Source organism: Amia ocellicauda, chromosome 21 (genome assembly GCF_036373705.1).
Source record: "Amia ocellicauda isolate fAmiCal2 chromosome 21, fAmiCal2.hap1, whole genome shotgun sequence".
In the NCBI taxonomy this organism is placed as follows: Eukaryota; Metazoa; Chordata; class Actinopteri; order Amiiformes; family Amiidae; genus Amia; species Amia ocellicauda.
In genome coordinates, this window is record NC_089870.1 from 19,674,393 (window position 1) to 19,690,398 (window position 16,006).

Here is a 16,006-nt window from a genome sequence, read left to right on the forward strand (position 1 = left end):
CACAAATTCGACCCACACTATCCCCAAGGTGGCACTACAGACAGAGCGCGGACAGAACCAGCATCTCGCCACAAAACATCACTGAACACAGGGTACCACGGAGGGAGAAATCCCCTGCGATTCCACAGAGGGCTACAGGACAGCATGCCGACTCTGCCCTTACCGTTCCCTCGCCACACCTCGGCCAGGTGGCAGCCCGTCTCGCCCGGCTCCTTGCAGAACTCCACCACGTCCCGGCACGTCGTCTCCGGGGTGATGGGCACCTCCGCTGCCACCTGCTCGCTGTTGCTCAGGTACACCGTCAGGATCATCTGTCAGGACAACGGAGAGAGAGAGAGCGTCAGCCGTGAGACGCCGCGGCACACAGACCCCGAGACGAGAAGATGGCGGAGCAGCAAAGGTCAAGGTTCAAACGTCATCATGAGGAATGTCACCTCCACTGGCCTTCAGACGAGCGATGATTACACACTCTGATCACTGCTGCACCGGCCACAGTGGCTAATTAACAAACAATTATGTCTGCTCAGAACTGACTGCTGATCCCACCCGTGTTGTTTTATTACTGCGCAATGCTAAGAACGTGAACACAGAGAGAGAGACACACACAGAGATAAACCTGCTGCCACAAATAAAACCGGGCCGAAGTCGGCCCACTCAGCCTGCCCCACCCCACAGCTGCTCCAGCAGTGAGCGCTTGCACGGGGGTGTGCCGTCACACGGGGGGGTGCTCTCGTTAGCAGGAGGCCAGGGCAGGGAGTGGCAGGCCGAGATTAACAGCCCTGTACAGAGTCCAGCGCCTCGATCAGCCCAAGCTCACTGTGCTATAACACAGCGCCGCAGTGCTCGCACTCTGCTGTAGCCGCTGTACTAGAACACTCTCCTAGGTCACAGAACAGCACTCTGCTTACTGCCGGGCACTGAACTGCACGGTACACTGGGTCTGGGGAACAGCATGTACCATGGTGTACTGATCTAGATTGCAGTGCACAGACTCTCACACACACACACACACCCCCAGGGACACAGCTCTGCGGGAGGAAGCCCGGTACAGTACGGCGCCTCCCGTCTACGGACAGACAAGTGACTTGACAGCTGCAGCGCAGGGAGTAGCAGCCACGCTCTGCCACTCCGCAGACGACTTCAGGACTGGTGGGGGGCGGTACTGGAGGACTGACAGCCTCTCGCTCGCATAGACATTAAACAACTACAGACTCCCCATCATGGTGTGGCAGACGACAAGGGCAGTTCATGGATGCAATAGGCAATGAACAGACAACACCCCGTCTGAAAATGAATAAATACAATAAAATAAAACATAAAATCAATCGTAGGTCTTTACTCTGACAACTCGTTGTGGAAGCAGTCAGTTTTCTATGAGGATCCTTCCCAGCCCCCCAGCCTGGGTGTAAGTGTGCGGGACCACAAACAGCGACACCCTGAGTGGAGACTCGGCTGCTTCCTGCGATTGTGTCTGGTTCACACCAGGCCGCAGCGGCACACAGAACCGACAGTTACGGTTAAGTGGCCACGGGCCTGTTCCTTCAAGCCTTGTGAAAGCATTGCACCCATACAGGAAAGACGGCTGTAAGGGATGTGGGGGGCTCTAGCGCATTAATTGTGAAGTAGCCCCCAACCCCATGGCTCGGATGGCGCTGACCCTGGCGCAGGACTGGGAGAACGGTTACACTGCATTTTCTACATCCCAGAGAGAAGACACCCATTCCGACAGGAGCAGCAGGATTTCCCACAACGAGCCGCGTCATAAACAGCGTGCGTTAACGAGAGACAGGCTTCCCCGCTGGCAGTACACACGCACATGTGCACACAGACACACACACAGACACCATTTTCTTGCTCTTACTGTTCCGTTTCTTGAAATGTGAACCCTATTGTTTGTGACAGCTGTAAATAGGCCTGGTAAAGAACATCTGCAAATCAATTAACCAATCAATCAATCACCCACTCACTGAGAGAGATGCCCACACACGTATGTGGTGCGAGGGAGACTAGCCTGCATTACGCGCTCTGATCTGGCTGGCACCTTCTCAGTTCTTCGGCTCTGGTCTGGATTATCCACTCTCCCAACCTCCCCCCCACCCCAGTATTGCCAGCTGTGCATAGATGTAGAGAGAGGGGACAGGCTGTGCTGGGCTGCCCTGCGGTGTCACGACACCACACCCTGCCCCCCCACAGCGCGAGAGTGAGGGAACGTCAGGAGTGAAGGTGCCTCAGATAAAGAGACCTCCTTCTAAGCCCTCTCACACTGCAAACAGCCTCCACACAAACACACACCCACAAAATGTAAAAACTAATAAACTAATAGTTTCAGACCTTGTTTTTAACTGCAGGTCTACAGCAAGGGAATGGGGCCGAGACTCAGCCAGACAGGAATTAAGGTACAGGGCAGTAATCTGATTAGAGGGATGAGATGTTTTGCACGGAGGGCGACGAAGTGAAAACATCCCCCCGCCCCCCGCCCCCCGGCCCAGCTCGGCAAATCCAGGGCAGGCGAGGCGCCGCCGCGGCCAGTGCAGAGCAGGATAATCCCATAAGCCTATAGGCCAAGCTTTCCCCAAGGCAGGCGTCACTCCCGACACAGTGGCCGAGAGCCCGGGACCAAGTGAGGAGGCTGAGCACCCGAGGGCGGAGGTCACAGGAGAGGGTCTTAAGGAGGAAAGTGAAGAAAGGGCTTCCCATGATCCTCCACTGGCTGAGTATGGGGCAGGGTTAGCAGGGAAAGGCTGCTTTTCTCATGCACTACGTGTCATTAAAAGTTCGACAACTGACACCCTATTCACACGGCTGCCCTGCGTCCCAGACTCGCTGCCCTGGGGGCGGAGTCCCGTGGGCGTGCGACTCGGGGGAGGGGAGCGTGGATCCGGCGGTTACCGATCACGGCCAATCTGCTCACGGTCTGTCAGCCTCTCACACAGGCGGCACAACAACAACGCACAATTAGGGACGATTACAGCATCACAGGCCTGTCTGCCCATTGGTGTGAGTGAGAGAGAGAGAGAGAGCTGCGATTCACAGAGCACGGGCCGGCGAGTTACACAGCCACACCCAAGCCCTGCCCCTCTGCCTGCAGGCTGCTCAGAAACAATAACTATAATAATCATTATTATTTTAAAGACAAAGGTGGCTCAGCTGGTTCTATCAGTTCTAGCACTCGAGCCCAGCGTCCAAACTCTAGAACTGCAGGGGCTTCCACCGTGTCATCTCGTCACTCTCACCCTCACTCCGGCACACACCAGAGAGAGCCAGCGCCAAACCACAGCGACCGGTAACCAGGGAAGTGTGATAGTTCTGCCAAAACCGTAGAAACCGCAGAGCACAAACCTGCATCTTCGAACCACACTTCCCCCCAAACAAAAGGAAGAAGTGTGTTATGAATAATCACAACAGATGAGTGACAAACAATTCCCTCTCATTAAAAACAGGCGTCCTGCGATCAGACCAGGTGCGCCGTGTGCCGGGCAGAGTCAGTTTGCACATGAACGAGTTTGACAAACAGCAACAAGTACTGCGCCGCACAATCCTGGACCTCCTGACCCGCAACACACTCCTCGTAAGGGATCCTCGTACTCTCAGACGTTTTCTTTTTGTTTTGTTCCTTCAGAGAAAAACTGCAGCCTTTGTATCCGTTTCTCACCCGCATCTTCATACGATTAAAACTGTCAGAGCAAGGAAGATAAAAAAAAAAAAAAAAAAAAAATTTAAACATAATAAAGAAAGAAAGAAAAAGCAGATCACAGAAGTGGAAACAGAGTGCATCGGTAATTGTTTGATCTTCGGGCGACAGGAAGAACCTGCTTTAAAATAAACGTTAATGATGACAAAGATGAGTCAATGAAATGTTTTTCAATAGGAAAAAACAAATCCAAAACAGCCACCACAACAACAATGGCTGACAGGGTGCGTGGGCGATCTGTGGGATCTGTGCCCCTCCCTGCCGACCTCCACGCCCCTCGAGAGGAGCGCAACAGGGCCAGCGCACGCTCAACCCGACAGACAGACACGCAGCCTGCCGGCCTCCAGATTCATTCCAGGTCCCACGCGGCCGGAAACCCAGCGGAGATGACGAGGAAGCGGCGCCGTGTCCCGGCGGAGCTGCACACAGCTTCGGTTTGCTTGGCACAGACTCGTTTGACAGACACAGACTCTCACGCACACTCGTACCCCCTCGACACGCGACGCATCCGCCACGACACCACAGAACACCGCCACACACATCCTCCCTGCCTCCCTCCCTACTGAGGCGGGCCAGGAGAGCACCAGCAACAAACCACGAATCACCTTCTGTCTCCGGGGTAGCTTCTGTCCCTTGCCCCCGGTCTTCCTCCTGGCGAAAGGCCCCTCTTGCAGCCATGACTTCTCCTTGGACAGGCTGATGAGGCTCTGCATAACCATGGCGAAAAACCTCTTCATCAAGACCAGTGTGCGCGCGCGTGCGTGTGTGTGTGTGTGTGTGTGTGAGGGAGAGAGGGAGAGAGCGAAGGAGGGAGAGAGAGAGAAGGACAGCGAGAGGGAGAGAGAGAGAGAGTGTGTGAGGGGGAGAGAGAGAGAGAGAGCAAACGGGTAAGGGAGAGCAAAAGCGACAGAGAGAGAGAGAGAGAGGGTGCGTGTCTGCGGAGAGACACGCTCGAGCCGGAGAAATGCAGCCCCTGAAAAAGGAGTCCTGCTGTGAATGGAGGTGCGAGCAGCCAGCCAGCCTCTCTCCTCTCCTCTCCTCTCCTCTCCTCTCCTCTCCTCTCCTCTCCTCTCCTCTCCTCTCCTCTGTGCGTGGACAGGTACGTCACAGGCCCCTCTGGAGTGAGCTTCTCCAGGCACACTAATGACTGGAGCTCTGATAAGACATGCCTAATGAGGAGAGACAGGCTCCGCAGTGACAGCACACTGATATGATAAATCAGAGGATCGCGGGCACCTCTCTCTCCTGCCGATGCCAGGGAGCGTCCGGGGCCAGGACCACAAGCAGAAGTTCTTTGGGTTTGGGTGCTTTTTCTTATAAAAATTTAAAAACGCAACAAAGAAATATCTCAGCCGAATTCTGGACAATCTGGGTTTGTGTACCTTAGCAGAGCCCCCCTCACACCGAGACCCCCGCCTTCATCACAGACCGAGACCTCCTGTTTTCACGAGGGGCGTCGCCAGCCCGGCTGCCTGCGTCTCTCTTTACTTTGACTCTTTCTAACCAGATCTGCATCGCAGGACAGCTTGACTGCACGTCAGGTGCACTGTGGGTGGATTTACAGTGCTTTGCTCAAAGGACCACCGCGCTCTGAGTTTTACAGCAAATCGGTGAACACCAGACAGTGTGTGGGTGAACCGGGCCCCTGTGCCCAGGTGCACGGTGGGCGGCTGGGCTGTGAGTCTGCAGTGTGTAGCAGAGGGGACCACCAAACAACCCTGCACTGTGACAGATGCACAGGCACACAAACACACACAGACACAGCAATGCACACTCGGAGACACCAAAAAAACACACCCAGAGAGCGACATACAAAGACACCCTGAAACCCAGAAGCACACAGACACACACACATACCCCCTCAGAGACACACAGACAGGAAGCCCAGTATCAAGCTACTTCTGTTATCTCCCCCTGCCAGTGTGGAGACACGCCGTCCCTGCCTTCACCACACAATTGGGAAAACGAAATGCCACAAAACTCCTTTTTATGATCTTGCCAACCCTCTTGCAATTCAAAATCTGTTATTTACGAACAAATAAACTAAATCTGGGGAGAGAGAGAGTATATTAAAACATTTACTGTGCCTGGAGCTGACAGGATGCAGTCGGAGTAGCAGACTAGTTTTAGAAATGGAAAGGGCACGGTGGGCCTCAGTGTCCATTAGTTAATATGTTTTTATCACAATAAAACTGCCAGTCAGCAACCTTCTCTCTCTCCGCCAGCCTCCGCAGGGTTCACTGGGGCGAGAGACACACACACTACGCCCACAAACAGGATCCCAGAGGTGCCCACCAGCACGTGACCTCTCCTCACAGCACACGGTCACAACAAGCCGACACTTGACCCAGGAAGTGCTCGATTTCAAACAGGAAGTGGGGCAGTACTGCTGACAGAGCTGGACTTTGAAGAAATAAAACTTCTTCACTTAAATCAGAATTCTTTCTCTCTCTCTCTCTCTCTCATATATTATATATATATATATATATATATATATATATATATATATATATATATATAAATAAAATCTCCTGCAGCTCCACAGAGGCAATATATCTACTGGTCCCATTAAATCAGAAAGCCTCACATGAATTTTTAAAATGTCATTTTTACGATTAAATAAGAAAAAATCCCCCCCCCCCCCCACCACCACCAATCCGCACTAATGTGCTCGAATGAAAAATTCAGAGCAATATTTTTTCAATAATGTAGACGTGCATCAATAATACATGGTCCACCCACAGCACGGGGACTTTGCGTTTCTCTTGGGATTAATTGTCCCCGACCAGATCTCGGCTGAGGGTCCAAGCAGCAGGGGGCAGTTAAGGACGACCCACTGGGGGGAGGCACATTTTAAGACCCTCCGCAGTCTCCTAAGACCCCAAACAGAGGGCTAACTGAACACAGACTAGATATGTTTAGATATGAAAGACTAAATAGATTTCACCATTTCTGTTTTCTTACCTGGACAATGCCACGCTACCGTTCCGGTCGCTTTTACCCCGACCAAGAGAGACCGAGAGAGACGCAGCCCTGACAAACAACCCGAGGCACTGAGCGGAAAAAGCAAAAAGCAGAAGCTCTCTGTCTCTAAACTGTGACAGAGATCATTCGGGTTCAAACAGTGCAGCTCTGTCAGCTTTTACGGCCCGTGGAGCCAACAGGAGGTGATAAGAGTCAAATGACCTGTCCCGAGTGAAAAACGGCCCACTTGTTCCCCCACAAAGCCAGTTTTGGCAGCAGGACAAGCTGTAGAGCAGGAGGGACAGACACTGCATCCCCTTATACACATCTGTTTTTGTGCATCCCACCCCGCCAAAGCAGATTCGGAGCACGAACAAGGAAAGAAAGAAACCAGAGATGGAACAAATACACAAAAACAGCCCTGTGCAGAGATACCTGTAGCAGCTACGGATCAACCCAGGGGTCGGGGGTGTCTGTGCGGACGGGGGAAAGTTCCCAGTTCACCGAGAGAGATCATGCCACAACCCCACCCCCCCACCACCCGGTTGGGGCTGCGTCTACATGCCAGGTTAGCAAAACAAAGTCAAACATTTAACCGCAAACTCCTGACCTCGGCGCGGCGGCCCAGCGTGTGTAAATATAGGAGCCCTTGAGTCATGCTTCAATGATTAAAAATAAAATAACGGCATCCAGATCGCAGTTGAACTCTGGGGGTAAACAAAGTCAACTGCCTGTGCCTTTCAGTGGGGGGGTCTACCTCTCGATTTAGCGCTCTCCAGTACTGCACGGTCAATACGGTGTCTATGGGAAACGACAAGAATGCCGCCCCCCATTAAAAAGCAGCTTTCACACACCCAACACAGAACCAAACCCCCGCGGAGAGCCAGGCATTGCGATGTGCTGTTTTTCTCTTTGGCAGGCGCTTTCTTTGTGCTCCACAATGGGCTCATTAAATTAGGTAATTTCCCAGAGCAGCTGTCAGCATCCAGCGACATGAATCACACGGAGACGCGCGGGGGGTGGGGGCGTCCAGGAATGTGCCAATGAGACGGTATAGTCCGAGGGGAGCACAGGACGACCGCAGCCCCCAGATACCTGCATCCCGGCCCGCCCTCAGAGCCCCTGGAGTTACTCAAGGATGGTGTGTGTGAGACGTGCGTTGGGTGGGTGGGGGGGGTGTTGAGGTACAATAAAAGAAAAAAGAAAACGAGAGAGAGAAAGAGAAAGGTTTTATACCAATAATTGTGATGTCCACTCTTGTGACGGGTCACATTTATATTTGATCAAGCCCCCGAATCCCTCCGATAATCCGACAATCCAGCCGCGGCAGACGCACCGAGTCGGAGGCCAGCGGTGAATACTCGGGAAACCCAACCCGACGGGCGCTGGAGGCTCGATTCTCAAGACAACGTCATCGCAGAAGAGGAATGACATCATGGGCACGTGTGGGAGGGCCAGCGTCACCGCCAGAGCCACACCGCCTCGGCTGAGGCCTGGACACTCACCCACCAGGGGGCGCAACTCACATATACCGCCCTGCCATCTTACTATAAATATATCACCCCCCCACCACCGGAGGAAATGAAACATCAAAAGCATGGCGAGCTGTTTGCCCTGTTAATCCCGCTCTCATTGTCTTCAGCTTATCTTGGGAGATAACAGTGCTGATCCAGCACAGCGTGATCCACAGAGAGGGGGGGTTAGGCCGAGGAGAGAGGACCGGCTGGCCAACGAGGGTGGGCAGGAACAGACTGCGACTCACCCAAATAAAGCCCCTTCCCCCGGTGTTTTTTTTATTTAGTTTATAATTAATACACCACAGAAGTGATAGCGTTATTTTTAGCCGGATCAGATCAGACCACAGCCCCCGGTGCGGGGCTCGGCCCCCCGCTCACGTAATCACGGTGCTATTTTGATAACACGGTGCCGTCTGCTCCCCAGGCCCCGACTCTGAGCAGGACGAGGTCGATAACCCTGCCTGCCAGCCCGGGGATCTCTGGGTCTCCCCAAAACACTGCTTCTCTCTGGTCCTTTATGCATCAACCTTGTCAAGGATTTATACGATGCCTGAAGGACAAAGAGAAAGAGCCTCTGTGTAAGTGGGTCCCCAGTCCCCCATCGTCCCACATCCCCTGTCGTCCCCCTGGCCTGCAGCACCACGCTCCGGGCCGGCCGCTACTCACAGTGAACACTTTGTTTGCGATCTACACACTCATATATACATGTTTTTTTTTTAAGCAGTGTGACGAATGAAATGTGTGTCTTTGGCGAAACCCTTTCAACAATGCCGCAACAGAGAGAAGCACTCCCGAGGCGGGGCGTCGCAGAGCAGAGGGAAACCGAAACCCGCCGGGGCGTCCTGTGCCAGGTCACCACGCTAAGCGCCGGCTGACCGCAGCACTGGATCTGGGAAGGCCGACAGCAGCACAGTAGGCGGGACAGGGGCGGCACAGCAGCCCGGCACGATTTCAGAAACTCGACCCTGGAGTTAATAAGTAACACACTGTCACTAACGAGCAAACACATCAGTCACCCTGCCTGGCATTGTTTCTTTCCCCGCTCTCCTGTGAATGCGAGCGCCACAGTGCACCAGCACCCCGCCCCCTGTCCTCGAACCCTTTGTGGCACCTACCCTTGAAATCTCTCCCTCATATATATATATATATATATATATATATATATATATATATATATATATATATATATATATATATCCTCAGAGCTCAGTGGGCGTTACAGTAGCGTTGCCTGCTCAGGCCTCAGTGCGACTATCTGGCGTTCACCCCCACAAGACTTGAGACACAGAAACCTGAATGCATTTAAAAACAACTGACAAGGAACAGAAATAAAAGTGCATAATACCCCATACAGCAGATAAGGAAGAAAGAGCCTTTTTATGTCCGGTTCAGGTGAGCGTGTTTGGGTGCGATAGCTCTTTGTAGATGCAGAGGGATGACGGACTTCGCTAGACAGGGACATGGCATGGCACCGTGCTGTGTTCTAGGTCACACAGGAGACTCCCTGTATCTGTATGCATCCCCGACTGGGCGCCAAGTACGTCCGACCCGTGTACATAGGCCCCGTGACCTACCCCTCGGACCCTGGTCTCACGAGACCGAGCTAAACGAGCACCTGCTTCAGGTCCATCGGTATGTGGGTCCCGACTACCCCCTGGGTGGTGTGGGAGTCACTTATGCTTATATTTCCTCCACCCCTGCCCCCCAAACGCTGCCTGATGGAGATGTCCACCCACACGACAAGCGCATCCTGCCCCTCAGAGGGGACCCATTCACCGCACGGCCCTGAGCCCGGGGGACGGCACAGCGGCACTGTGCCACACATACACAGCGCCATATTCCCCACGTGAGAAGAAACAGATCTGAGCACGGATCAGCACGCTCTGCTTGAGAGAGTGGGTGTGACATTTCCACTGAACACAGCACTTTCACACCCTGGCTCAGCAAGAGCACGACCCTGGCGTGAACCCTCTCTAAGGTCAAGGGTTAATTGAGGCCTCGTGTGTGCTGTAGCCTGCCAGGCCCTTCTTTGTTGACTGGCTCCCCAGCTGTGTCAGTGCTGTCCGCTGTAGCACCTGCAGAGGGACAGGACAACGCACACAGACCCCCAGGACCAACGCATCCAAGTGCACACCTCGTATCAGTCACGATGCGCTGGCCAGCTTTCACAACAAGACAACAACGGAAGACAGAGGAAGATGGAAAACGAACCCGACATCAAATTAAACGTCCCGTACAGCTCTAGCTCACAAACCACGCGCTGCTGTGCAGACGAGCCGCCCTGCCTCCCTCGCTCCAGAGGGGCCGAGCCCACTGTGTGTAATTAAAGAGGAATCCTGCAGACAACTCCCTCTGCCTCCACTCCTCCACAGCACAACAAAGCCGAGCTGCACACTAAAACTCGCTTTCACTGCACACACACACACACACACACACACACACCCCACAGAAAGCCCCAGCACAATGTTCTTTGTCGCGCACAGAAACAGGTAACTAGTTACAGGACTGGGGATTGTACGACTATGGAAAACCATACGATACCAAACCAAACAAAGCTAGGCTGGGCACGGGATAAGCCCCCAGGACTGGGACACCCTCGGGGGCAGGACAGTGTCATTTCTCGGACAGTTAATTTGCAAGCACCCCCTCTGCAAAAACACAAAATTAGGGAACGTCACGACAATTTCAGGGGGCAACGAAGGATATCAAAGATGGAGGATCTTGTACCCGAGTTTGTCTGTCTGTGACTCTTATAAAGAACTGCATTCCAAGTAATCGTAGCAGTGTCCTACTTTCTGAGGAACACAACAATATGCCAGCTCTGTCCTGTGGGGCATCAGCAGACTGTCAGTGGTCTCGCGAGTGTGTCACCCCGGGCCGGGAGCCACGCCACTCTCCCCAGGGGCCCGTCCTCGTCCCGTCTCCCTCCGACACAGAGTCTGCCCCCCCCGCCAACCTCCCTCTGCGCTGGCAGCGGCTCCCTCTTCTCCGACAGCAAGGCATTTCATAACAACCTCGCGTAATCGAGCTCATCGGGCCGGGTGACTCACCGCAGAGATCCAGCTCGTTGATAACCACCCGTCTGCCAGCCGGGAACAGCTGTGCGCTCTCAGCCCAACCGGGAATGGACCTCCGACACCAACACTACCTCCACAGAGCGCCTGACCACATACTCGGTGCAGGCTATCCTAAAAAGCACCGCAGTGTTCAGTACGGGGGGGATGCCGCTGTGATGCCGAGTGTCACCGTGTGCAGGTGGATTCCCATGCCTCTCACTAGACACACAGATAAGGCACCTCGGCAGGCTGTCAGATAAGACTATCGCACCAGCTCGCACCGGGCCAAGAATAAGGTCATTGGAGCTGTATCGGTGAAAACATTTCCCAGGGAACACTGTGGAACTGAGACTTCACCCTCACATTGCCAGCACAGGCAGGAACATTATCAACAACAGTGGCCCACGCTTCATCTCAGGAAACTCACTCAAAAACAAACCTCTCAGAGAACTTTAAACTGTGAGAGAGAAAAAGATTACAAAAGTAGAGAGTGCTTCAACTGTATCAAGAAAACGGGATGATTATTTTTAAATTCACCGTAAAGCGATAGACACCCAGCAAAACACAGTGCAAGATATTTCGTGTGGCAGAAGACACGAGAGTCGCATACAATGTAATATGTTTCAACGAGACATCCAGCAGAGACGCGAGGACCCACATTGCAGCTCACCAGCCTCGACAGGGGCCGGAAAATCAGATAATCTAATCAACATCCTTTTTAATGAACAGAGGGCTTAAACAGATAAAGGAGTGATGACCGCATCGATTAGGCGGGACGTGGCCGGGACAGGGCGCCGGATTACCCTGGGCTCTCTGCGGGGCTCCCCCAACGCCTCCTAATCTCACTCTGCCAGAGGATTTTCCAACACGCCGCAGCGGTAAATACCGACACAACGCTTTCTCCCAGAGAGACACGCTGGGAAAGGGGGTTCAAAGGTTACGCACGCAGGACCTGGCACACGCCACAACGGAACCCATGTTTCACACAAACATATACACCCCGACAGACCAGGATCTGCAGGGCCAGGGGTGGACAGCACACACTGACCCACGCACTCCTGTGACACAAAGACCAGGCACATTCCTCTGCAGGGATTTTAGGGCAACCAGGTCCTTAATTACTTAATTGGCTTATAATTAGTTATCATGGAGGAGCTGACCACAACAGATGACTGGGGTGGATTGGAGCTTCCCTGCCAGCCATGCACTGACTGCTTGGCGTGTTGATACCGATTGAAACCGTTCTGCTAAGATGACAATCAATATATCACTGTTTAATAATAATAATAATAATAATAATAATTCTGCACTGCAATTTAATCAATTAGCCTTTCAATTAATCAATTAAATAAATGGCTATAGGCAGGTGGAGAGATATTGCGCCTCTGGGCGATGCACCGCCTGTACCTCGACCGTCTCCCACGGCCCGCCACACTCCAGTGACAGATTCCACATGTCACTGACAAACACACGGTGCAGTTTGTTTATTTTAAATCCGACAGAAATTACAGAAGTAATTGCAACAGATAAGGTGACACAAGAGTAAAGGAACAGGTTCCCAGCCTGCCACAAACATTAACGCTACTGGAGATGTGAGCGATTATCATTATTGCATAATTCGAACATGAAAAGAACAAATACAGAGCGAGTCTCCCGTTTCCGTCGAGCTGCCGGAGCACCGGCGCGGTTCTTACTGAAGGGCGAAGAACATCTCGTTAGCAGAGGCCCACTAAATAACGAATATCGATGCTCCGGAGCATGCGGGGGGAGCATGGCTCTGGGTGCTGGTAATTAAGCCAGAGACAGAACACAATAAAATACTGTTCTTCTCCAGATGTGTGTCCCACGGTTGGGCCTTTTACACACATCTGGAGAAGAACAGTATTTTTTTCTGTAAAAAAAAGCAGGGGACACGAAACTGGGGAACCCATTCGAATTCGCCTGCCTTGTAAAAGCAGCTGTAAAGCCTGTTATTCACGTTTTAAATCTATTAAAGAAAACAAAATCTCCACCTCTGTGTGTGTGTGTGTGTGTGTGTGTGTGTGTGTTTGTTTATATTAAATCTAGCTACACATCATACTGGTACAGTGCAGACAACTACTGCAAGAGTTGAACTGCTTCCCACCTGGTATATTAACGCTGTAGTACATGATTTATTATTTTAATACGACATCCACTCTAATAAATGTATCACAGTAATGCAGAATTGCTGTGTTTGTAGTGCGAGTGTGTGCGTGTGCGCATTTCTGTGCAGTGCGTGTAGTGTGTGCACGCATTAAGTGTGTGGTGTGCGTGTAGACTGTTTGTTGAGTGTGTGTTTGTAGTGTGTGTGCAGTGTGTACAGACACAGGATTGACTGTGAAAGGGAGCTGTTCAATCTGGATCAAGCCGTTGTCCAGTTATTGAGCCCGGGTTCAGGACTGACCCTCCACAGCACCGACACAACCACACACACACACACTTTCACACTCTCTCACACACACACTCTCTCACACACACACACACACACACACACTTTCACACTCTCTCACACACACACTCTCTCACACACACACACACACACTTTCACACTCTCTCACACACACACTCTCTCTCTCTCACACACACACACACACACACTCTCTCTCTCTCTCTCTCTCTCTCACACACACACACTCTCACACACACACTCTCTCTCTCTCTCACACACACTCTCTCTCTCTCTCACACACACACACACACACTTTCACACACACTCTCTCTCTCACTCACACACACACACACACACTCTCTCTCTCTCTCTCTCGCTCTCACACACACACTCTCACACACACACACACACACACACTCTCTCTCTCTCTCTCTCTCTCTCTCTCTCTCACACACACACACAATTACACTTTCCACAAAAACAATACATCCAGCCAGAGCGTCGTCATCAAAGAAATGGGATTGTACAGATAATCACAATCACCAGATATAGGAGTAATACTACAGTATAAAAACAGTGATTTATGACAGACACACATCACACTCACCGGCATCATGTTGACAGGCCAGTCTTGGGGTGTGACGTCACGGCGGATCAGTCGGACTCGGGGCCCGGGGGATTGAGCGACCGGGCCGGGCCGGGCCTCACCGGAGTCCCCGGGGCGGTGTGTCAGGGCCCGGGTCTGGCCTCTCAGTTCCCCCGCTGCCTCTCTCGGTTTCCTCTCACAGCCTTTCCCGCAATGACGGGGCCCGGCTCCGCTGCCTGCCTCTTCAGTCTCAAGCAGGACCGGGAGAGATCCTCAACGCCTGCGAGCCGAGCCGAGCCGAGCCGAGCCAGGCCGAAGTGGGTCACGGTTCGCCGCCCGCACAGGTGACTCGGCTTCGCGGCGATGGCATCCGCGCTGGGGGGCTGTGCGTGGACGGGGCCCGGTGTAAATCCCACGGAGGCCTCGTCTGGGGGTTGATGCACAGACGAGAGGAGAAAACAGGTCTATAAAACAACAATAACACGGGTCCAACCGCCGGGGCTCACATGCTGTACCGAACCCCAGGCCGTCCTGCCCGCCGGACCGATCCGCGAACCCGCCAGAGCTCGGGCTCCCCCAGCGGCGACGCACGGACGGGAAGAAAGCGGGGATTTTCCCGAATACACCAAATAAACACCAAAACCGAGATTAATCGGTGGTATTAAAAATAATGAACAGCCAACCAGCACCACCGCTCTCTCTCTCTCACAACCCCTGGGTCCATCCGCTCTCTCTCTCTCTCTCTCTCCCTCCCTCTTTTTTCATCTCTCTCTCTCTACTATATACCAGACTGTAACACACAGACCTGCAGAGCACCGATGATTATGGCAACACCAAGATGGATCCGCCGCTCATCCCCCCCCTCTCTCTCTCTCTCTCTCTCTCTCTCTCTCTCTTTCCCCTTTTCCGTGTTTTTGCTGCTCGTCTCAATCCAAAAGCATGGGTCAAATCATTGCTGATCACTGATTACTTCCAGTGGGGAAATGCAAGCACACACACCAGTCCCGTACCGCCGAGCCGAGCCGAACCGAGCCGAGGAGGCTGCGGTGAAGTGGACGCCCTCAAAAGCCTCCACAGAGTCGCGGCCGGCCAGAGCTGCGCTGCCCTTGTGTGGGAGCCTGCGAGACGCACGGCGAGGGTGCAACACACGGATAAGCTCCTCCCGGAGATGGGCAGACCTCCCCCGCTCGGCACAGACGATCCCCGCCGCGGTGGTGCGCTGCGGCCCGGGTCGCCGGTCCACTGCAGCTGCGCAGACGAGGAAGCGGCTCCTCTGCCTCGGCGGTGACGTCATGCGCCGACGCGGAATGTGCGTTTGCGCAGATACAGGGGATCAATTGCACTTATAAAGAAAAGTGCTTTGCTAAAACACACACACACACCGGTGCACGCTTGCCCGCTGCACTCATATCAGACCCCCGACGTTGAATTATCTTCTGCACATATGGGCACGACTATAATTGACCTGTTGTGTGTATTAGTGGCTGCACTGTCACTTCACAAAGCCAAGCAAAATAAGGGTGATGAAGTGTCAGTTAGAACCGATGCCCTGTTGAATGTGGTATGTGTGTGTGCCCTCTGTAGTGTGCCAGGCTTGTGAGGCAGAGTGGGGCGCCATGCTGGGCATTGTCCCACATCACGGGCACCACACGGCGCTGCCCATGCATCCCTGTGCTGCAAATACACCCGCCAGCACAGCATGCAAGTGGACATTTCAAATGCACTGTATTGTCATTATGATGTTGCTAATAAAGTCAGGTAGTGTTTTCTGGAAGCCCGGGC

The 16,006-nt window shown here is 53.1% G+C and overlaps 1 protein-coding gene across 13 annotated transcripts in view; it reads right to left on the reverse strand.

The window, feature by feature from the left end:
* The window catches only part of ppp1r13bb (protein phosphatase 1, regulatory subunit 13Bb), a 47,207-nt gene extending 31,705 nt beyond the window's left edge, over positions 1–15,502 (reverse strand). For 4 of the 13 annotated variants that reach the window (XM_066694012.1, XM_066694007.1, XM_066694014.1 and 1 more), the window contains exons 1-2: positions 4,297–4,706; positions 164–311 (exon numbers count right to left, since the gene is read on the reverse strand). In XM_066694012.1, the coding sequence (XP_066550109.1) occupies positions 164–311; positions 4,297–4,428 (280 nt within the window). In that variant the 5' untranslated portion in view covers positions 4,429–4,706. Of the gene's footprint in view, positions 1–163; positions 312–4,296; positions 4,708–6,655; positions 6,736–14,245 lie in introns of those variants that run through there. The other 9 variants (XM_066694001.1, XM_066693999.1, XM_066693998.1 and 6 more) reach the window with 7 other exon arrangements.
* Between the last annotated feature and the right edge of the window lie 504 nt (positions 15,503–16,006).